Source organism: Drosophila suzukii, chromosome 3, assembly GCF_043229965.1.
Source record: "Drosophila suzukii chromosome 3, CBGP_Dsuzu_IsoJpt1.0, whole genome shotgun sequence".
In the NCBI taxonomy this organism is placed as follows: Eukaryota; Metazoa; Arthropoda; class Insecta; order Diptera; family Drosophilidae; genus Drosophila; species Drosophila suzukii.
The window spans coordinates 81,273,106-81,285,947 of NC_092082.1; the positions used below are offsets into that span (position 1 = coordinate 81,273,106).

The 12,842-nt window shown below is 47.2% G+C and overlaps 1 protein-coding gene across 1 annotated transcript; it reads right to left on the reverse strand.

The window, feature by feature from the left end:
- Window positions 1-121: 121 nt before the first annotated feature.
- Apc (APC-like) lies at window positions 122-12,841 on the reverse strand. Its single transcript, XM_036817595.3, has 4 exons — window positions 12,637-12,841; window positions 4,808-8,722; window positions 4,358-4,496; window positions 122-4,296 (listed from the first exon to the last, which is right to left on the reverse strand). Exons 2-4 carry the CDS (start codon window positions 8,668-8,670, stop codon window positions 1,021-1,023), a joined length of 7,278 nt encoding a protein of 2,425 aa, XP_036673490.3. The 5' UTR covers window positions 8,671-8,722; window positions 12,637-12,841; the 3' UTR covers window positions 122-1,020.
- Between the last annotated feature and the right edge of the window lies 1 nt (window position 12,842).

The following is a 12,842-nucleotide window of genomic DNA, read 5'->3' on the forward strand; positions in this document are numbered from 1 at the left end:
TCCACCCTAATGACAGTTTTAAATTTAAATTGATTTTGAAAATAATAATTTATTTTTTGGTTCTTATAAATACATTTTAAAATCTCTTGTCGATAGAGGTGAATATCAATAAATCCAGAACAAATTCCATATATTTTTTATTTTTTTACTGACAAAAAGCATATTTCGATTTATTAATATTAAAAATTGTTAATCCCATTGCATCGGTAAAAACTAAGTCGCAAATGATTGGCTTAATACAAAAGCTGTTTTCTAAAACGATTACCCTTAAGTTGCTAAATTATAAAAAGAATACTTAAAAAGCTGTGACTACAAAAGGTGATTTTTCTCTCTCTTCAGATATTTGGTGTTTGCATAAGGAAGCCAAGGGCATATTAAACTTAGAAGTAAATCCCAATTTAGATCTGTTTCGAAAAACAGATGTGCAATTTAAATATTTGCCCAGACTCGGGAAACGCTCTCTAACTAATTGTAAAAATAAAATCAAAATACAAATTGGACTTGATATACCTTTCCTAATTAACTGTGTCAAATCGAATATATAGCAATTATATATATGCCAGTATACATTTTGTATATATAAGAGAGTTGTACACATGTTGAAAGGCCTGATCTAGTGTATATATGCAATACATTTGGCTACACACGATCGGGAGCTCGGTGGCTCCCTCTCTGACTGTGATTTGGATTAGTTTGAAGTTACTAGGAGTTTGCGCTAACTCTATGCTAGACTGGTTGCTTACAAAGTTTTAGGGACTACGTGTATAAAGTAAAAGGAGAGTAGTATATTGATTACATAGTATAAGTATGTATATTGCCTCCTATCCTAAAAACTCTTTGATTTTAACTCTGACTTTAGCTCTGCTTGTGGATGTGGACCTGTGCGTGTTCCGTTGCTAAAAAATGCGTGACAAATACAGTCCTGTCAGTCCAGGCTCCACTTCCGGAATCTCTTAAACCTGTCTAATTTGTGATTATGTAAGGTAAGCGGAAAAGTTGCTCTCCTGACTAAAGTTCCCTTTATTTCCGGGCTCCCACCACTGGCAGCTTTGACTTGACTGCTACTGCTCCTGCTGCCGCTGTTGCTGCGGGATTGGGGCTATTGTCAAAAGTCGAGCTGCGCAGGAGCGTCGGCTTGGCTGCATTTCCGTTGAGCGTATTGGAAGATTTGGTTTTCTGCGACTTCACGTTGGCTGACGATTGCTTGGTTTTGGCCTCGTCCACTCTCTTCCAAATGTTGGCAATCCGACTCTGGGCCTGATTGATTTTGGCCGCTGCTGCTGCGGCTGCACTGCTACCATTCAGATTGGAATTGCTGCGGGATGGAGGCGTGGTGCACGACACCCGGGCGGAAGCCACTCGCGAGGCAGCAGGGGACTTGGCCCCTGCTAATCGCAGACTAGTATTGGCCCTCTGGGGCGTCACCCGGCGTGCTGGAGCCACGCCAATTCTCTTGGGAGAGCCAGTTTTCGATGGTGAATCACCGCCTGTTGTGGTTTTCTTTGTCGGCAGCTTTGAGGCGCGATGACCGGGACTAGTTTGTTGAGCTGGTTTAGCTTCCACCACGGGCACTTGAACATTAGAGTTCGTGGGCTCGTCTTTGACAAAGGTTCCCTGGCGTTCCAAGCGAGCGGGAGCGGGATCCGGTGGTGGCGTTGGCTTCTTTTTGGCTGGTAGCCTTGCTCCCGCCCCGCCGGGCACCACACTGCGTTTGGCAATCGTGGGAGAAAGGGTTTTCTTCTTGGTCGAGGCGGCACTGTTTCCATTCCGTTGGCTCTGCATGCTGTATGGTGACACATAGGCTGGTTTCTTGCGACCACGAACTAATTTAACAGCCGTGGCGGGTTCCAGAGTTGTTGGTTTCGCAACAGGGGACTTGAGTTCCACCATTGGCGGAGGAGGAGGCAGCTGCACGGGCTCCTGGCCATCGCATGACTCCGTCTCCGAGTTCTGATCGCACTCTGGGGATTCCTCTGCTTCTTCTGGAGGATTAGCCACCTCGCACGACTGTTGACCCTGTCCAATGTTGATGTCAGTGATGTAGGTAAACTGCTGCATCATTGCTCGAATGGAGGACAGCTGCTCGCTAGGGCAATCATCTGATTGGGGTTGAATCAAGGCCCGAGGACACTCAATCAATTGGGTCTTGTACCGCTCTGCACTGCCCCTTCTTCGTCCATTGGCACGCGGCGAGGGCGTGACCATAGGAACGGGAGTCTCCACAATCTCAATCTGCAGTGTTTCATTGGCCTCCAGAGCTTCCATCTCGCAACTGGTGGCTATGGTGTACGTCTTGTAGCGATCCTTGGTGAGACGTCGCTTCTGCTTCGGAGTGAGAGAACGGCGGTTCGGCGATGGAGTGGATCCCTGCTTGGGCGTGGATTCCGCCGAACTGTAGTCATTCATCGTGGCATCCTCATCTTCGTCAAAGCAACTTTGGAGGACGGTCAGCGTTTGATCATCGCAGGCAGCGGTCTCGTAGTTGGACACCGAAATAGTGGTGGCCATGCTGCAATCCTGCTCACCATCGGCCACCTCCGACTGAATGCTATCGACACTGATCATGGAGTCCAGCAGCTCGTCCATCAGCGAGGGCGGCTTGATGTTGTCCAGAAGATTGCAGCTGGAGTTCACGCTCTCCGCACTGCCCGCCAGGTGACCCAAGGCGCGTCTAGCTACCAAATTGGCGGGAAACATTTTGCGCGCAAATCTGGGACTCTTGCTGGGCAGCTGCTGGCGCAGCGAGCTTGGCTGGGAGTGCTCCTGGTAGCAGCTGTTGAGCGATTCCATTCCCGATGGTGGACGCACATTATCCAGATCCAAACTGTTCATACTGAAGGTCATCTCGGTGCTATCCTCATCGGTAGCTGCGGGCTGGAGAAGATTTTCGGCCAGAGCTCGTGCCTCAAATGCAATCATTGTTGAGTTGGTCATCATGGAGGCACTGGTTCCGTTGAACAGCAGCCTTTGTGGCTCCAATCGGACACCCGCATTCTGAACCTGCCCACCCAACTGGAAGTTGAGTCCACCCGATGATCCCGAGTAGCTGTCAGCTTCTCCATTAACCAGGGTATCCGTTTCACCTTCCAGCGATGCTGGCTGCTGTTCATTTGTGGGTGTAATCTCAACCACATGAGGCAATGATTTCGTATCTTTGACATCTTCATCCAGGCTGAGGGAAGCCAAAACCGGAGCCGTTTGACTCACGCTGGGGAAGCTCACATCATTGGGACAGGTGTGCTCGTTCCAGGTGTTGTTGCTGCTGTTGTTCTTGTGACTGTTGCTGCTGCTGTGATTGTTGCTACTGCTGCGCAACTGTTCCGCCGAAGTGACGAACTCCATGGTCAATCTTTCGACCGACTTCAGCATCAGGTCGGGATCCTTGTGCTTCTCGCTTGCCCCAGAAATGCATGTTTCGTTGGGAGCACTATCCAGCCTGACCATGGTCTCCATGATGAAAGACTGATTCGATTCATCGCTGGAGCGATCTTCCAAGTCCAAGTCCTTAGACCCAATAGCGGTCTCGAGACCGTTCTGACTCGCGCTCCCGCTCCCTTGATCTGGAGCTACTGGACTTCTTGCTGTGTCGGTGACGGTGGCGATGGCGTCGATAGGATTCGGGAGGATGGGACTGCTCGGGGACGGCGGCTGGTGCGGATTGCTGGTGGCGTGCGCTTTCTGCTCTACGTCTGGAGCTGCTGTGCTGTGGGCACTTGCTGATGTAGTAGCTGCCATTGGGTGACACGGTTCCAATGCAGCCGCAGACGTAGCCAGGACGTTTTTTGGCACGGCGTTGATCTTCTTCGAGATGCCCGTATTGATGCACTCCTGCAGCAGCTTCTCGTCCTTGCGCTCTCTCTCCCGCTCCCTGTGATGATGATGATGATGGTGATGACGCTGTCGCTTCGGTGGTCCACCAGAAGGCAGCTGCACTGGCAACGAGTCGAATTGCTTTAGATTGGGATTCGACTGGGCGGAGGCTGCTCCCACAATGGGCTGCTCCTGCAATTGCTGAGCCCGAGCTCCAGGCTCCTTGGACTTGTACATGCCCTTGAGGATGCACAGCTCGAAGAGCGACTTCGACTGGTTGTCATTGGAGTCGCTGGAGTCCACCGAACTGTAGGATTCCTGCTGCTGCTGCTGGCTCTTGCGGACTGTCATCGCCGAATTCAGGGAGCTGGCCGAGGTGGCCGCATTGATGGCTATTGGCTGCGAGGAGCTTAGCGAGCTGGAGCGCTTGCCGTTCGAGCTGAAGCCAAGATTCGATTTCGGTCTATTGCAACCTGCGGCAATAGCCTGGAAAAATTAACGAAATCCTTTAAAATATGTTCAATTTAGGATTTAATTTGAAGATTACCTGACTCAGTAAATTGGTGTCATCCTCAGAGTCAATGGATAGAGAACTCAGCGAATCATCTTGCCAATGCGGCGGTCTTCGGACTTGCTCCTGTCTAGCGGGCTTTGCATCCGCGCCAGGTTTGGGATTCACACTGGATCTGTGGGGAAATTATAGGAATTAAATTAACTTATCAATAACTTGGATCATCTTTTCTAACTTGAACCACCATTTCACATTAAAGCAAAACATTATTCAGACCGATTTTATGATATTATGAATATTATTTTGATATAGATATCAAATGAGCCTACTATATCTTTTTTAAATGTAGCTTTTGATACTACGCTGGATTTTTAAAATAATACGATGTACGATATTACATCACGATTGATCAGAATTATCGAATTTTTAAAGCTTGCTTTATGATCTAAAGAAAATGATTTAAATATCTTTGGGATCACTACTCACGATACGGTCTCCTTTAGCTCTACAGCTGGTCCAACGAGACTAGAACCCACGGTAAGATTTGAAAGACCAGAGACAACGGAGAAATTACAGGGACTGTCCTCCACCAAGAACTTGTTCATCTCATCGGCGGAGGGCAGATAGCCGGGCAATTGGTTTCCTCCACGTCGAAGCATGGCTATGGGATCCACAGCTGCTTCAGTTAGGGGTTTCTTCATGCCATCGCGGATGCACTGCTCCAGGAGGTTACCCGCTGCTCCACCGCAGTCCGAAGCATTCGAGGATACATCGTCGGATAGCTGATGAGCGTAAATTTGTGCCTGACCAGAGGTGGTTACCTCCTTCGGATCATTGGAGCTCATGGAGATGGCCGAAAGATTGGTGTTACTGGCCACCTTGGAAAGCAATGCCGGCGTATCCTCGGTGCAGTAGCTACGAATTGTCTCCTCAGCCACGTCCACTTCGGGGTTCACAGCTGTTGATTTCACAACCTCAGCGGGCTTACGTTGCATGCCCATGTTGATGCAGTTCGCCAACAGAAGCTCATCTTCATTGTCCTCTTCGGCCACACTCGCTGGCGCCTTTTCATCATCTACTATGCTGAGGTTACTCAAACTGGTGGCCGTCGAGAATTGAGCCGGTGTATGTTCCACGTTGAAGCTGCTGAGATCATCCTCGAAGACGCTTCGGAGTGGCTGCAAGCTTGCGGGGATTACAGCTGGTGGAGAGTCCACATTCGGTCCCGAACCAGCCACACTATTCCGTCTTGGAGATTGGGGCATACTTTGTGTGGGGGAATCCGGAATTTCTGATGGGGATATCACCCCACTCGCCAGGCGACTAAAGTCACTCACCACTGAGCTCTTATCATCGCAGTTGACCACGTCCACATCCGGATCGTGGACTAAAGAATCCATGGAACTGCGTCTCGAAAACATTAGAGGGGTTTCCAAAGCTGAATTGGCCTGGGTTGGAGGCTTGACGAGGACCTGCTCTGTTGGCTGGGATTCCTGCTCCTCTTGTTTCTCTGATTTCGGTTTGATTTCTGCTTCAGCTCCCACTGTGGCCTGGTTAGCTTTGCCGGACTCATCCAAGCTGCTCAAGGAATCGTAACGACTAAAGTAGCCAGGAGTTCCCTCCTCGCAATAATTGATGGGTTTCTCTGGAGTATATGATCCAGATCCACACTGCGACAGCTTGGGGAGTTTTTTGGGAGCTCCCTCCTTGGAAGCGACCTCCCTAGCTTCCGGTTTCACATCCGCTTCCGTTTTAGCAGTGACCCTTAAATCCGTGACGGAAGCTGCGTTGGATATAACATAAGGGGTATCTTCGGTCTGATAGCATTTAACACTGTCGTCCAGAATCAGCAGGATCTCTTGGCCCTCGGATTTCACGGGAGCCGTATCAGCAGGAGGTATAATGGTATTTTTCTGCGTTCCTGCCGATCCTGATATGTCCAGGTCGGATTCAATTTGGTTCTCCGCATAGCGAAGGCTAAAGTCCGTGGGCTGATCGAGGTCCGTTTCCTGATATGTCGAGGTCTTGGTGGCGCTTTCACTGTATTTTACAGAGTAATCAATGGGCTGCTCCTCGGTTGCCTCCGTATCCTGTTCCATTTCCAGATCGAAATCCGTGATCTTGGGCTTCACCTTGCGATGAGCATCCGAAGCTGAGGCGGAGCGGATTAGATGATCATAGGCGCAGTCCGATTTGGCGGAATAAACTGAATCCCTGCTCTCACTCTTCGTTAGCATTGCGGAGCGGGTTAAACGCGGCACAGCCGGATGACGTCTGGATGAACTGGAAGCCCGTTCCTTGGATGGCTTTCCACCCGTGTCCAGGTTGTCGCACGTCTCTGCCGTGTGGCGCTCTCCCAGTTCCTGCTGCAGTGCCTTGGCCTTGCGCGCCTCCAAAGTGGGCAATGCCTTAAGACCCATGGAGCGGGCAATGGGATCTAGCTGGTGATGATTTTGGACAGCCGGTCGGAAGTTCAATAGATTCTTCAGAGCCGAAGAGCTGCCCTCTGAGATCATGGCGTGTTTGGAGTGGATTAACGAACGCAACATGGGCACAGCTCCATTGTCCCACAGGAACTTCTGATCCTCGGGAGAACGAGCTGACAGATTCCACAGAGTTCCACAGGAGTTGCTGACCACTGTCAGGCTTTCGGATTTCAACTGCTGCAGCAGAATGGCCAGGCAGTTGTGCTGGCGCAGAATCTGCCGATACGGTTCACATACCGCAATGTGACTGGACACGTTCCGCAGGATGCCACCTGCATTCTCGATGATCTTCAGGGTTTTGCTGGGACCCTCGTAGCTGAGCATCCCAACGAGGAATGCCAGCGCTCCGTCTACAGCGCAGAATTCCGCTTTGTTGGTGCTGCAGTGCGCCGACAGATTCCACAGGGCCGATAGTATGGCCTTCAGGGTGTTTTCACTCCTATTCCGCATGGCCGCCAAGGCCAGTGCGGTCACCGTTCCAATCTCATTGAGCACAGCCTTCATGTTGCTATCCGCCCGCCAGGAGAGATTGCGCAGCACGCTGGCCGTCACCTGGAGAAGATCGTCCGGCGCTGAGTCCAATTGGGCCACCAGGGCCTCCATAAACTGCTTCTGTCCGCACAACAACGCCTTGTTGTTCTCATCCCCAAAGGTCAGATTTGTCAGGGCCATCAAGGCATATCTCCGCAGAGAATTGCAGCACTGATCCTCCGGCTTGGGTCCGTGAACTGCGTGATCCAGGTGCACCAGGTTGGGGATCGCGTGCAGCGCCCCCAATTCACACATTGCATGCCGGTGCTCCTCATCAAAACTGACCTTCATCAGTGAAGAGATAGCGGCCAGCGGATGGCGATCAGAGTCATCGGCAATGGCCTCGCCGCCACTCTGGAGCAGCGTCTTCAGAAAGGAGCAGTAGTCCACGATCTGGTCAAGCAGACGCAGCACCTTGGCTTCCCGCCTGCCCGATTTCTCATCCGGATGACTGTGCACCACATTGTGCAGCGCCTGCCCGGCGCACTTTCTCACCTCCTGGTCGTTGTCCGGGGCGTGCATCATCTGGACCAGGAGCGGCATGCACCCAGAGCGTCGCAGGGTGGCGCAGCTTTGGGCATTACCCGATAGTTCCAAGAACTTTTTGGCCATTTCGAGAGGATCATTTGAACCCAGCATGGAAAGCAGAGAGTAGACACACTCCACCTTCGAGCCCAAGGTGGCTTCCACTGCCGAAGAGGTGTAGCGCTCATCAAAGCTGGTCGTCCAGGCCGCTCCCTTGGGCAACCTGGGAGCAGGAGCAGGCGAATCCCCATCCAGAAATCGGGAGAGCGTGTAAGATGGTTCTTTGCTGCGAGAGGGTCGACCTGCGCTGGCCGGAGATCCGCTTCCATTCCTCGGCGGCAGTTCCTCCAGCTGCTGCTGCTGAGCCGACTGCCGCTCAAAGTTTCTGTCCAGGCTGCGGTGCTCCCTCATCTCCCTCAGCTCCTGGGCCAACATATAGTCCGGCGGAATGGGATTCTCGTCCAGGAAGTGCTTGGCCGTCGGCTTCTTGCCCACGGCTCCAGATCCCAGACCAGCTCCGCTCTGGGTGAAGTGCAACGTGTTGTCGTCCTGGGTGAACTCCTTCTTCGTGTAGCCACTGGCGGCCAACTCGTAATCGCTGACTTCACCATCGCGCTCGTACTTCTTGTCCATTTTCAGCTGCTCCCCGGAACTGGCTCTAAAACCATCCTCGTAGTCCGGCGGCGGAACTGCATCGTAGTCGAGGAAGTGGGGCTTGCGATCCGGCACCGAGTCCACATCCACATCGTCTAGGCTCAGCCCGGCGATGCCCTCCTCCAGATCAGGCGTCAGCGTTGGCTCCAACATGGCGGGGATCGGGGATTGGGATTCTCAGAGGTCCAAGTCAATGCTCCATGGCCTGCAAGAAGATGGGGAAAAGCGAAGTGAGAGGAGGCGCAATTGAGACTTTATAAATTGCTATAAATTTAGTGCCGGACCAGGCGTGGGCTAATTATAGACGCTCCACCACTCTGCCCGCCAATCCCTGTAATAATCCGCCGAGCAAAACTGAAATAGAGACGAATCGCCTAGCTGCATGGGATAGGTACATATATCACATATCAAGTGTGGGCAGCGCTCAGAAATGCAACCGGATAAGGCGGAGATTAGGTTGAGGTGCTTCCAAAAGGAAATACAACTAAGTAATGAAGATGGGAAACAACTTTCCTTTTTTTTAATTTAAACTGATTTTAAAAAATATATATTAAATTTATAAAGTTAAGATCCCTTATAATATTGCTTAAACACGTTGTCAGTTTGTCTTAAGAATGAAACCAAACGTCTAGGATATTCAAATTCGTAGTTAAACTTGGTAAAACGAGGGCCTAATATGACGCTCCGTTTACCGCCTAAACATAACTCATCATAATCATATGACTCGTTTTATGATCGATGGTAACTACGTATGTCAGCTCTATGATATAATAATCCTGATACGATAAATGTTATCTCGAGAAGGTGAAGTCACTTAACAAATCGTAAAGGAATGATCTCAGGTTTCAAGTTCTATATTTCCTGAACTTAATGAATGAAAAGGGGTGTGTGTTGGTACTAAAGTGCAGAGCACATTCATCGATCGACTGATTCATTTAATTACTTCTAAAGTTTCAATGCTGACCCCTATTCAATTACGTACTTGTTAAGATCTACTTTCTAAGTATATTCAACATGTTAGTCTCCCAAAAAGAATTCGGTCTATTGTGGAGAATTCTCTTGATTGTTTGGCTCTATCGCTCTGTAACTTAATCATCGGCCCAACTTTCAGATGGTGCCAACAACAATAGCAAATAAGCAGCTAAATCATTATCATGATTAGCTCGAGCTGCATCTTTTAGAAAGTTAGCGGAATTTCCAGTGCATGAAAAAGATACAGATGCGTTTTCAGCAGATATATTATATTGCCGTTGCTGTTGTTGTTGTTGCTGATGTTGTTGCTACACACAGTGTACACACACCGAGTACAAGACACATTTCTCATTTGAGCTACCGTTGAATTATGTGCAAATGCAATTTGGTGCAGCACTTCTTTTTAGTTGTTATTGTAGCGTAAAATTGAGCATGGACAGACAGAGATGTAGGTACATTAATATGTATGTGCACAGGGAGAAAATAGCGCATGTATCTTAATAATATTTTGAAAAAGGATTTGAATCTTTAGAATATCTAAGCAACCTACAAAATGAGCAATACAGGATAAGATTCTTTATAAGAGCTACTATTCCATTTCTGTTATTAGATCCCCTTCTATTATTATAAGAAGTTCTCCACATATAGTCCACCCCTGACTAATATCCTAATATTTTCAACAGTTTTCCCTTTGATATGGTATTTTACTGATAAATAAGAAATGTAATAAATTGATAAATTGTTTTTCCCTGTGTACCCAGTCCCATTCAAAGACTTCAAGTGGTTTGGGATTGGGAATGACCCGGGTCGTGTACCAGTTCTCGCTCCGCACAAGTCAATTCCTTCAAGCTCCAATTGGCAAATTAATCAAATTTTAATTGCGACCAACTTAAAAAGAGAAACAACACAAAAAGTGGTAACCGCAATTTGAGTGGCTGTGAAATGCAAATCGCTTGTGTAACAGCGGAAATGCATCCATCGAGTCCATTCGAATGGAATGCCGGACTGGCCAACAGTGGGCAATCATTCATCGTCGATTGTTTGCCTAGGCCTTCACCAAAAATGTAATGTAACATTTATAACTATCCATATCAGTCCCTTGATAAGGCGGTACGGCTCCATTCGTCCGCTGATTAACACCCAGCAATATCTGTGCTTTCGTTGGCAAGAATTCAGAAGACGAGCAGCAGCACTTCGATGAATCAACGATCCGCGAATTAGACAAATCAGACCGCATATAGAGATACTATATATGCATGTGCCGGCGAGTGCCACAAAGAATGCGAAAATATGCGTCACTTGTCTAGCCAAAGAGCTTCACAGTCCCCCAGAGACGACTCCTCGTGTCATTAACCGGGCAGCAAAATACATATGTAAGGGAATCATCAGCCCAGGCACAATGGAAACAATTGAAAACTAAGCGGTTTTGGTCAGCGGTATTTGAAAACTAAAGAGAGTTCCCCTCCCACGCTTAAAAAAAAACATTTACATTGCCAAATAAATATTTTTTTATAATTTAATGGATTAGAAAGTGAATCAGACAGTCACAATCAATTATTTTTACTTTTAGTCATTGAATTTTGTTGCAATTCCTAAAGATAAAGGCATTTCAATAATAAGTTGGTGATTTACTGTTTGACGCATACCATTTCGAGCTAAGACTTAGCAAAACAAATAAATAAATTGATTAACTTCCTACATAATAAACAAATATTTTGATGACAATCTTATTTAAAGATGGTAAATAACTTGAATAATTAAGTCAAGAAGTGAGCAATTCCATTTTTGGAAGTCTGTTGTTTTGTGTTTATGGAATCTTATAGATCTTGCCCATATTTTGATAATAAAAATCTTTGTTAATCTTGGTTAAGATCCATTACCTTATAAATCGTTTGTGATATTTCCAAACAAAAAATTTGTAGTAAAAGTGGATGAAACTTCAGGAAAGGGTGGGGCGAGGCCGAGATGTGGTCCAAAATCGATCCCTACTTGTACGGAGGAACTATTTTTTTTGGACATTAACGTTTGGGGGTAGGTTTTGTTCCAACAACCCCCGAACTTTCCCGAAATATGGCCAAATCGTATGGGTCTGCCAAAAATAAAATAATTCAGCAAAGTAGAAGTACCCAATTTAGCACTTTAATTGGAACCCCATCAAGTTAATCAACAATTTTAACCCCCCAATCAACGAATTCCACCCACTGTGCGGCGTTTTGGCTTGGCACACATTTTGCATACCAAATATTCGCGGCAGAATTATCAAAGAAAGAAGAATTGAAGATTTACACGGGGGGAGGGTGAAAAAAAGCCGATGGATGATGATGATGATGGAACCGAAAGCCATTAAACAGAGGCAAACAGGGAAATGTGCGCGAAAATATTAAATAATAAAAACTACAAACCCAACTACTGAAAATGTACATACATTTGTACTTGTGATTTTTGTATGTGCATTTATGAGCTGGTTTAATGAACGCCACTTTTATTTTTGTTGTTTTGTTGCTTTTGTGTCTTTGCCGCCGCGAGATGATGATTATGTAAATTGTAGAAAAGTAAAAGGGAAACTAAATACGAGCGCATTCAGTGTGGAATTGTGTTGTGTTTTATTTATGTTTGTAATGTCTGTGGCCGTGTAAAACAATCGAGCGTGCAGATATTATGGTATTTTCCTTAATGCGGTGATTAATTATGCCTGCGGTGAAATTGGAAATGGAAGTGGTCGAAAATAGTTATCAATTAGGCGTGCCACAATCACCGTTGCAGCTGTTGGAAAGCAAAAACAACAGAAAAAAAAACATAGTGCGTTTTCCAACTGATAAAGGAGCACTCTCACACACACAATGAAACTCATGCACACAGCACACCCACACTCGGGCGCAGTCGCATTCTGATTGGGACCTTTATTGATTTTTCCTGTAAAAGGAATCAGCAGGAAAACAGGAATTTGCAGTTTTCATACACAGTTTTATCATTCAGATCTTCCAGGCACACACACTCACGCATATTCGCCATATAAGGCGCACATTTATTAAGTAAACATTCTGCGTTTTATTGTCAAGCCAAAAAAGAACAATTCCAATTGGAAGAGGCAGCGACTATACTCCCACACACACACGAAAGATTCTCCGTTTTTTTTTTTTGGCGTACCTTGACTAAAACAGTTTCTCCACCAGTTGACGCATTTCACGGTTTATCACTTTGTTTGTCTTTGGCCAGAGATATTGCTACTATTTGAGTTCTCAGTTCATTTCATTTCGCGACAAAACAAATACAAAACGCGCCCGAATCGAAAGTCCGCTTATCATCAACAAAAATTGCGACCAACCGCGACGACTGTGTGACAGTTAATGGAT

Bases quoted from the DNA above. Each gene is read 5' to 3' on its own strand.
- Apc (XM_036817595.3), bottom strand. From the start codon at position 8,670: ATGTTGGAGCCAACGCTGACGCCTGATCTGGAGGAGGGCATCGCCGGG. The intron at 4,497-4,807 runs GTGAGTAGTGAT...ATTTCCCCACAG, and splicing joins GAGCTAAAGGAGACCGTATC to ATCCAGTGTGAATCCCAAAC. The intron at 4,297-4,357 runs GTAATCTTCAAA...TAATTTTTCCAG, and splicing joins ACACCAATTTACTGAGTCAG to GCTATTGCCGCAGGTTGCAA.